Source organism: Falco punctatus (genome assembly GCF_963210335.1).
Source record: "Falco punctatus genome assembly, chromosome: 3".
Classification (NCBI taxonomy): domain Eukaryota; kingdom Metazoa; phylum Chordata; class Aves; order Falconiformes; family Falconidae; genus Falco; species Falco punctatus.
In genome coordinates this window covers 99,802,453-99,813,247 of record NC_137582.1, presented here as the reverse complement: position 1 = coordinate 99,813,247, position 10,795 = coordinate 99,802,453, and the positions used below count along the sequence as shown (strand labels likewise).

The window sequence follows — 10,795 nt, the reverse complement described above, 5'->3', positions numbered from 1 at the left end:
GGATAAAGAAACTCTCAGACTTAATAAAGGCAAAGCATTCTGCTGATCTTTGCTTAGCTGTGGAGTAATATCCGGGCAGACCTTGCTTCAGCAGGGCTTTTGTTAATATCACTCCATTGACTTTGCTATATAGGCTCTTGGTTCACTTAATCTTGAGAAATGTTGGCTCCAGGAACGCTGATGGCATCGTGCATTAGCTGTGTTACAGAAAAAATCAGCATGTACTGCTAAATTGGGTGCTTCTGAACATGTAGCAATGCCTCGTTACAAAAAGTACTTTAGATATATTTCATACTTTCTTTCTGCAACAAAAATATTTACGCCTGCATCAAGGCAGTGGTATAATTTACTCTTTCAGGTATAAGTTTAAAAAGCAGAAAGCAATGGTGTTTGTCATTTGTAGGTGGATGAGTTCTCACTGCAGATTCAAGGGCAGGACCCCCCCTGGGGTTTTTTCCTCTTTTTTTTAAACTCCCCTCCTGTGTGTAAAGGAGTGTATAGTTGCCTATCATTCAGGCCAGTTTTGACAGATTTCTCAGAATCCTTTTCCATCTGCTGGCAGCCAAGGAATGCAGGAATGCTGCTGTATGCAGCACATACAGGCCCCAGTAAAACCTCCCTGAAACTAGTAGTTGTATGCTGAGTAACGTTGCAGTGCTAGGCCAGGGGAGCAGAACTAAGTATTTTAACTAGCTGGTTTATTTCCTCTGCAACTCAGCACATCCAAAGTTAACAAAGCAGATACAGAAAGCATAAGGAAGAGGAGAAAACTGGCAATCAGTAGCAGATTCTAGGCCCAAATAAAAATAATAATAATAAAAAAAAGTGCTTATGGCAGCTGTAGAACAGAGAAACCGAACAGGCCAGGGAGCTACAACAGATAGGACAGAAAGAGGACATTTATTGTCATTTCTGCCTCAAAGGGAGATCAGAGAACATGGTCCTCTAGCCCTCCTTTATTACTTCTTGGGAATATAGAACAGAGGATCTCCTCTGTCATCTTCCTTTCAGTACTGCTGTGTGCAAAAGTTAAAGGGTATGGACAGGTGCATAAAGAAATAAAATAGCAGCCTTCTTGCTTGCAGGGAAGATGACAAGGCACACGCTCGGAAGTGTAGCATTTAAGCAAACAACCATATTACTGTGATTTTATTCTCCTGATAGTTTGGGGTTTTTTTGCTTTTAGTAATTGATGTCTGTGCATCTAGAAGGGTGCAGCACCAAGACCAGAAAGGGAGTACAAGTCTGTAAATGCACGTCTGGTGCAAGTGACTGCTGGAGATGGCTCAAGTAAACAAACTCCCTTCTTTTCCAAGCTACCATTAGGAGACTTTTGGAGAACAATCAGTAGGAAGGTTAAAGAGATTCTCAACAATTGCTTTAATGTGATTTAATCCTACAATAACCCAATTTCTGTGAAGTCTGCAAGAAGTCTGTTCATGATTCATGGAGTGGGAATGAATAAAAATGAACCTGTTTGTTAACCAAACTTCTGGAGCTCCTACTATGTCTCTTTATCTGCATCCTTTATTCTTGTTTCTCTCTGGCTTATAAAAAAACCCAAAACACTGAACTTTGTATTAGCATGATAAAAAAATGGGATTGAAACATATCTGGTGTCAAAGGAATATGAGCACTAATAATGAAAACAGTAACCGCTAGGTTCTAAGAAGCAGCATGATAGGCACCAAGAGTAAGAATTTACATAGCTGTATACCAATCTAAACTCTTTAAAAAATCCTTTTTATTGATTCATTACCATACAAAATTTATTCAAATTACATCCATTTGAAGTGGTAAGATCACAGCTAGAGAACAGGTCATCCCTTAATAAATCTATTTACAAAACTCACCATAAAAGCTTTTTTTTTTGTTGGGTTTTTGTTTGTTGGTTTGGTTTTTTTTTTTTGTTTTTTACAGTATTTTACAGAGGGTTTTTTTTTAAACTAGCATACAATGCAAAGCTAAATTATATTAGTATTTTGCCCACACACATTGGGACAAGTGTTTCATTTGTACAAAAAAAGATGGTCTGCGTTAATCTTCATTTTCTCTTCCCCCACAAAAGTGCCCCTTTGTCTCGCAAATCTTCATGCTCACACAACTTTTACTTTCCTCTTCCACAAGACGAAAACGTTAAATACTACAATTTTATTTACAGATCCACATCTAAAAAAACTCTTAAAAAATTACAAACCAGCTAGAAAATATCCTGGCAGTGTTTACAAATTAATTCTATTGTACAAAACTGCTAGATAACTAAAGTGTGAGTTGAGAACATATATCAACTTAAATACAACTGCTGAATGATCTATGCACACATTTGTACATATAAACACACACTTAACACTGTTTAACAGTTCTTTATGTGTTGCCCTTTATACATTTGTTATATTCCAAACTCACACAGTTATACAATTTTCTTATTGTGACTTCTTGCTTTTTCATGTGTGAGCTTTCATAGCAGCAACTCAATGGTACCAGAAAACCTGCATACATAATATTCTACTACAGTACAAATAGTACTAATTTTCTGAGTATGTCAGATAAGCACAACAGTAATGCAAACAAAAGGATTATATGGGCATCATGTAATCATTACATCAATTTAGCCCAGAACATGACAACACAGTTTACACTCAAAAAAAAAAAAATTTGTTTAAGACTTCTTAGAATTCCTCTCACATTCAAAAAATAAATATTGGTACTATACTACCAAAGATCTTTAAAAAATAAATGCAATTCAGTTGATGTGGTACTTACAGTTATGTACTTTGGAAAAAAATCAGTTCCATTTTGCTGGCGAAGAGAATTATAAAAAGCTGTAAGCAGAGGAAGCTAACCCACTGAGATAAATATGATATATTGAACAAACAAAGCTTGGCATAAGTGTTTTCCATAGAGGGAAAAACCCACAGTGCATCTCTAGTAGGCACTTAACACAAAGCCCCACTTAGTACCACAAAAATTTATGTACCAGTTCTAATGCACACTGGGGGCAGTAAAATTGAACTGTGCATCTTCGTTCTAGTTTAAAAAAACAACCAACAAAAACTACTTTCACACACACACACAAGCATTTTTGAAAAATCTGTGATAACTACAAGAAGTGGCAGAACTTTATACTTTTCAATATTTGCAATATACACTACATTTACAGTGTATTTTTTATTAAAAGCTTTTAAGGACACAAGTATTTGACCTCATAATGAGACACATACACAGCTCAAAATGAGCATTATGACAGCAATTTCAACATTCCCACAAGTAGCTGAAGAATCCCATTTCACGCTTTTGCATTACTTCATATTTATGTTCACTGCAGGTACAATCCATGTTGTGACACTCAAATGACATGCATTCTCTGCAGAAGGCACGACCTGAAATACTATTATAAAATTGTTATTTAGGACTAAACCAGTTCATTGAGCCCTTCTCCGTAAGCCCACTTGTCACGGTAAGCAGAGACTGGGGGAGTGTGAAGATAAAACATTTACGGTCACCTGCTTGCACTTGCTGACTCACCAGGCGCTGGAGCTCAGGGTCAAGGAGAAGGCCTTGCTATAGAAGCCTTCCGTGTTGTTTATAGTATTTTAAGGTGTATTTAATTAAAATACCAGCACTGTTCAAGAGCCTAGTTTATTTAATAATGCTATTTTATAGTAAGTAGGGGACAACTCTGAATGACGGCAGGTTTTTTGATTCCATTAAAATTATGATTTAGGTACAGACAGCATTTAAGAGAATCAGCTGTATATAAATTCATCCACCAATGAAGGAAGCTTCTCTAAATCATAAGCATCAAAGAGGTCACTGATGCCTTCTTCATCCCCAAGGCTCAGTAAATAATCTTCCTGAAGCAGAGGAGGCAGCAAATTCACAAATGGTCCTTCAAAGTTTGATGGAATTTGGTCCTCAGTCTGCTGTAGAAGGTTGCCTGGAGAAGCCAATGGAGAGATAGTTGCCATATTTACTGAGCAGTCAGCTTGTCCTGAGTTAGCAGAAGCCACTTCTGTAAGAGGAGGGAGAGAAAAAATAAAGATGACACATTCAAAATACACGAGACAGATCAAACAAAGTAGCCACTGCAATAACGGGCCTGTCATAAGGCATAATTTCAGCAAAAAATTACCTCCCTAGTTTCTAGCTTGTTTTTGATGTGTTACAAAGGGCTTCTCAAAAATGCTCATGCTGCTATCACCACTGACTTTTCACTAAAAAAATATTTTATAAGGTTTAAACAAGGGGAGGGGGGAATCAAGCATAGAGATGCCCATTTTTCAGTGGAATTCATAGTCAAAGTGAAAACTTTGAAGGCAACAGATATCATCAGTGACGCTGTGCAGCTGCATATACCCCCCCACAGGGATTTCTGCCTTGTGTTTTGACGTGACTCTTTCCTGCTCTTGTCCTATTTGCAAATGCAAAAAGAACAAAATTGTCTTTTTTTCTTCAATATTGCATAAACTTTGGTCACATATGATATGCAAATAGGAAACTTATTTTAAACAATTGATGCTGAAAAAACCATATTTCCTTCTATATAAACCAGAAAGGCACAGTGGAAAAATCAACACCTTAGCTTTTCACTTCTTCAAAAAATAAAGCCAAAACATAAGAGCAGGATATCTGACATTCAAAACAAAATGTTGAGTGAGAGCATGAAGGCAGACCATTTGTATTACAAAAAAAAAAAAAATTACCTTTGGAAATTATTTTGGAAATATTTCCGTTGTGGTCCTGACTATAGGTTTTCATCGGACTGAGGGCATCATTTTCCTCTGGGCACAGATAAACTTCAATAGGTCCTTGAGTACTAGATAAATGTATCAATGCACTCTGCTAACAAAACAAACATCGGTAAGGTGTTATAACAATGAACACAACAGAATACTGATGATAGAAAGTTAATTCTTACTAGGGTGTGAGTCTCTGAATACAGTTTTTACTAATGAAAAGAACCTGAAATCCCCCATGCATTTTTTTTTAAGATGTGAAAGGCTTGACTGATCTGTCTTGTAGGCTGGAAGAGAACATAAAAAAGCTTTTCCTGCTGTCTGTAGTGCGCAAATCTCAGAAGCCCATGATTTTATATGTTGTATCATAACCAGAGAGTTATGAAGGATTGAACACCTAACATTTTCTTACACCAACAATAACCTGGAGCATTCTGAGGGAGTGGAACTATGGGATGTAAGTCATCAGTTTTATTATTATTCATAACAATATGTTTTGATGTATTTGTGTAAATGTTTCTGCTTCGAAAGGATGCCAAAACATCCTTCCCACTCCCCCAAAAACCTTCAGCACTTATTCATACTGAACTCAAACAGCTATATGAAAGTTCACCTGTTTATCAAGGAAGTTCTTCCAAATGACAAAAAAAGAGAAACAGATGCCATTTTCTTCACCCAAACTTGTTTATATAAGTCCTTCTGCCCCCTCAAGGCAGCAATTTTGATGGTGGTTCTGAATAACAGAAACCCCTAATTCATCACAAGGGGTTACATTTTCTTAACTTTTGCACATTGATGCAATAAAACAAAGTAACATATATAGACATAGAAAATCTGCAAAGTTGCTCTTTCTGTGATGACGCAAAATTATAAACGACTGGCTCCAAATAAACCTGCTCCAGCTATATTGCAGTAATAGTTTTAAAAAGCATGAATACAGGCATTATATACCTCTTTGCAAACTTCTTTCAAATACATTTTAATGGGTGCTTTGACAAAAAGTTCCTCATTATTTGCTTCTGACCTTTATGTAACATCATAGACAGTGTTTACAAATACAGAGAACAACTGAACAGGGATTCCCCCAGGGCAGAGAAAATAGAGAAGAGTACTTAGGGCAATGCTATAGATAATTAGAAAAAAGGAGATGGAAAGAGCAGGAGTTGGTGAAGGTACTGTTGAGTGACTGAGGTTTGCAAACAAAGACACCGAAATGTAACAGCAAATGAGAGAAAGAAATAGGACTTCACTGCCTGAAGCTGAAAATTGAGTAAGTTGGGTACAGGGGATGAGAGAGGTCTATGTGCTAATTTTAATGATTGTGTGCATCTCTCTCTACATGCCTGCTTTCACTGAATTAAAAATCAAAGCATAACGCCTAGGGGCAAGAAACAGGAAAGCAAGCAGCGGTAACAGTATATATTTATGGATACTGATAAAAGATATCCCTTCCTCACTGCAGCAAAATGATTTGTTCTTCCTAAACCTGCACCTAGGTTCAAAGAGGAAATTAAGGACAATGGTGGGGGGCGGGGGGGGAAGGGGAAGGATGGAAACTATAATGGGCCTAAGCAAGTGCAGAATAATCTTAGGAAAAGACGTGACAGGGAATCGGGAGCCTGTTCCTGCCCACCCCCGGCAGCGGGTAGCCCTGGGCTCACTGGAACTGGTCCAGTAGAAGGGAGGAAGGAGTAACGCAGAAGGATGACCACCACACAGGAGTTAGGGGGTTAGCCCTGTCTGTAATTGCTCCTGAAGAAATCAGGTACACTTCTTGAATCTCTAAAGGAGTGGCTCGTGCAGTTTATGTTTGCCCAACATACCCGGGTCTGTCATAACAACTGGGAATTGCGAAGCAGCACGCTTTTGCCACCGAGAGAAAATACCAGGAGCATCTGAACCACGTGGTTCATAAACCAAGAGGAATGAAGAAAAGTAAAGCTACTCCCTGAGGGTATCTTCAAAGAAAAGTCACCTGAAGCATTTTTCTCTACAATTATGACGTAGGTAAAGCAAGCAGCTAAGTTACCCTAGACATCTACCTGAGATAAGTGAAAGAAAAAAAAAAAATGAGGACATAAGAATGACAGCCAGGCCTCTCATGGACAAAAGCTGTCACTCAGAGAGAGAGAGAGAGAGAGAGTCTGTGGCTTGAGTAGCAAAGGGCAACAGAAGAGGGACGCAGATGAACACAGACAGCTTCAGAAATGGAAGCACTTACGATAAAACAGGAAAGGAAATCCCCATCCCCTACAGCCTTCATGACAGCAAACAAGTGCACAAGCAGAATGTAAAAGTCTTACAGAGATGTGAAAAGTCAGTGTCAATGAACCAAAGGTGATGATGGAAGAGGGAAGGGCAGGAACAGATTCTAGGAGTAACAACAGTTTCTACAGTAACTATAATACTTCATAAAGAAAAATCCTACGTGAAAACATGGGTCTCAATAAATTAGGATATCAGTAGTACAAGTGATCAAGATGCTTAAGGTATTAAGTCATCCATAAACTCTAAATACATAAAGCTAAAAAAAAATAGAAGAGCTGAATCTCTTACAAAAAGGGATTTACATAGTTACAAACAGGAAATTTACATAAAGTATGGCAAAAGAGAGTATCTGTAAATAGTAATCTATACTCCATGAAGGAAGGCTGGAAGCGAAAGAAAAACAAGTAATGATTGCCCTGTGTAAATCGATTATTTTAAAGTCTCCCCTTCCTTTAAAAAGAAAAAGAAAAAAATCTCTACAGTTTGTGAGACAGATGAATATAGGACTGTATGCCAATATAATCCAGCCTGGGCATCAGGTAGCACAGTCAGACTCACAACACACTTGCTCTGTCTATAGAAAAAGGATATATAACCTGGCAGGAAGCGCCAGGTTCTCCTTACCTCCACTGGGTCAGGCACTTCAAGTCTTGTTTCTGGAGGAGCTTTCACAACTATAACAGTTTGGTCTTTAAGGCCACTAATTTTTCGAATATCTTGATATGTCACATAAGCTAATGTAATCACTGTTAAGGAATTTTCCAACCCAGGTTACAATATATTCAGGCTATTAGAAGAGGTATAAGTCTTTGAATTATTTTTCCATTTTCTCATGGCTACATTGTTTTTAGCCCAAAATTTCCTACTCTCTCACTGGTTGTGATTGCTGCAAAACTGTGTGAGAACTTCCCTTTGATCTAACAGCCAGGCCACTGGCACGTGAAAAAAGGGATTCTCTGTGCATCTCTCTCTCCTCTTTTACACACGTAAAGCTCCATAAGCTGAAGCTTATGTATCTGAAAGTACTCACAGACTGCACGAAGCCCAGGTTTTTGTTTGGTTTTTTTTTTTTACACACTCACTACCAAAATGCAGAGAACTGGAAACAACAGAAAAAATGTAAAGGAATTTAAAGATGCATGTTATAAATGCACACACACAATGTATTTAAGTCATCGACAAAAATCAGTTTCAGTTTCAGTTTTCATTTTGTAAGCATTTATACGACATATAGATGTGCAAATATTTATACAACGTTCATATATTTATGTATTAATTTATATTATATACAATTACTTAAAAAACTGTTTAAACAACCACTTTAAACAATGTGACAGTGCAGAAAGTTGATATCTGGATTAGTGTAGCATGAATATGAATATTTCTGTGTTCAACATGAATTTGTCCAGATCAGCGTAAGTGTTTTGGTGGGTTACTGCATGGCCTTGCCTCCTGTACTGATCTGTGTAGCTGATGTGTCACGGTGCTTTTGCTCACAAAAAGAACTGTGAAATGGCCTTGATCGCATGCAAGTGCTTCCAGCCCTTTGGTTTGCTCATCTACCTAGCATAATGTTTATGCCACACAAATAAAAAAACTGATTTATTATAGTATTTTTGGGAGTGTAAATGTGAACAACTTTGGTAACTGTGTACTATTACCACGCAGCACAGCAAGACAGACTGCCCAAGCTCGGAACACCAATACCTCTCACCTCTAACTTGGAACAAACGGGTCAAGAGGCAAAATGACAGGTCAGCTTTCACCCAAATGGCTTTTATCAAGGCTTTTACCACTCATCTAGTAAGGTTTTGCAAAGGCAGAGTAGAAATTACAGCAACAGTGGCTGTCACTATATGAACAAAGGAAAGGATTGCATGGTTTTCAAATAAAACCACAATCTTCAGTGCTGTAGCTAAAGGCTCCCCACGCTAACACCGGGCACATTCCAATCCATCAGTTACTTTCTCATGCTATTTATAAGGGAGACGAGGAAGCACACTACTTAATCACGAGGGAAAAGAAAAAACCCATCAAAAGCAGATACTTCATCTTCAGTGATAAAGCAAAGGAAGAGGCTTCCCAGCTCCCTGAGTATTCAGCCAGTCACCTCATGTCAGTGAGGTGAGCAAAAGACAGTACTGGGATTCACTCAGATCCGTCCCCAGGTGTCACACTTTTGCATTCCTTCCTCAATAATCACTAGTAGTATCAATAAACGAAGTCACAGAAGGATTTGGGGAATATGCTCTCCTAAACCCAAAAGCATGAGGCCAACGCGCTGCTAACGCTGATCCCTCCTTGCCCATCCCCACAGGAGCGGGCAGCGGCAGGGCAGGGATCTCTACCATAGCAATCAGCAGTAGAGAAACAGAGAATCATAATGCTCAGTTTTGTCTTGCTTAAACCTCTTCACAGATCAAGCTCTTAGCTGAAGGCAGTGCTGACCCTACTCCCCTATGCTACTTGGTGGTTTTTGCTTACATCTCAAAACAGTGTATGAAAGCTAGTCAAAAACCAATATTTACGTAGTTCTTTTATTTCTTACTGACACTCCCGTAGTTGTTTCCTACCCTTCAGAACAGAGAATCGGTCCACCTTGTTAGATGCTCTTTAAGAACTGCTCATTAAATAAAGTAATACAAGTTTTCACATCAGCATTTAATAAAATGCTTTCTTTGTTGCTAGTAGGTGGGAAATCCAGTGAAGATGAGAACTGGTTAATTACAAGGGGTATGAACAGCCAAAATACCAGAAGTCATACAAACCTTATGCATTTCAGCTTTGCTATTGCATTGAATAATTCAGCCAAAAATAGACATTTTGAGAGCTCATAAAACCTTCATCTATGATAATCTATTGTAAATTCTCTAACCAAAGGAATCTGAAAATCTGTTGTAAGTTTCAGACTAAACTGACTCCCAACTTTTATTTCCCTCTCTGTGCCTGTAATTTATATGCACATCAGTTTAAAGTGAAAAAAAAAAATTAAGTAATGAGTACACACATACACAACTGTCTGTTACCTTAGTAAAGTCTTTGTCTGCTTGCCTTTATAATTTCTGCACCCATAAAAACAGGGTTTGCACGAGGCTTAAAATAGCTGAAAAAGCACAGGGCTTTTGGATATTATCACTCATTAATCAGCTAGATTCTTGGTTCTACTCTATATGAACATAGATGTTAACAGGCTCCTTCATATACCACCTTTTTTTTTTTTTTTTTTTGGACATCCCAGAAGCCTTACAGGTGCGAGTGGCTTAAGTAAATTTTATACAGAACTACATTAAAACCCATCAGCCATCTTCTTGAAATTTCTGATGCTTTGTAACACATTACGTAGAGGAATTCTCCTAGTATTACAGGGCACAGCAAGGAGACTGACCACCTTTGAGGTTTCGGGGAAAAAAGGATATCTCTGATTCTCCGAGTCCTCCGTTAGCAGCTTGAGGTCCAGGGTGCAGCTTTGGATTAGCTCATCCAGTTTCTTCTCTTCCTGAGTCAGTTCGGTCACCTCCTTCGTGAGGCCCTGACGTTGTGCCAGCATGCCACCATCCTCTGACAGACTGCAGCCCCTACGGATACCAAGAAGGAAAACACGCTTTCAGCATCTGTAGAACTTGACCCTATGCTATGGGAAAGGGAAGAGGCAGGTTTTTACACCACAGATCAGGTTCTTAGCCCTTTCTCCTTAAACCTGCCCATAGGGAGTGAACATAAACTACGCTTTCCAGAAAAAGCATCTTTTTACCATAAAACATTTTGGAACTGCCACCATAATGGAAAAGTTG

General features: G+C 38.4%; 1 protein-coding gene across 5 annotated transcripts in view; it reads right to left on the bottom strand.

The window, feature by feature from the left end:
- Positions 1–1,722: 1,722 nt before the first annotated feature.
- Positions 1,723–10,795, bottom strand: part of E2F3 (E2F transcription factor 3) — a 51,446-nt gene continuing 42,373 nt past the window's right edge. For 4 of the 5 annotated variants that reach the window (XM_080381406.1, XM_080381404.1, XM_080381408.1 and 1 more), the window contains 4 exons: positions 10,421–10,579; positions 7,629–7,743; positions 4,704–4,842; positions 1,723–4,012 (listed from right to left, as the gene is read on the bottom strand). In XM_080381406.1, coding sequence (XP_080237532.1) covers positions 3,747–4,012; positions 4,704–4,842; positions 7,629–7,743; positions 10,421–10,579 — 679 coding nt within the window. In that variant the 3' untranslated portion in view covers positions 1,723–3,746. The remainder of the gene's footprint in view (positions 4,013–4,703; positions 4,843–7,628; positions 7,744–10,420; positions 10,580–10,795) is intronic. The other variant, XM_080381405.1, reaches the window with a different exon arrangement.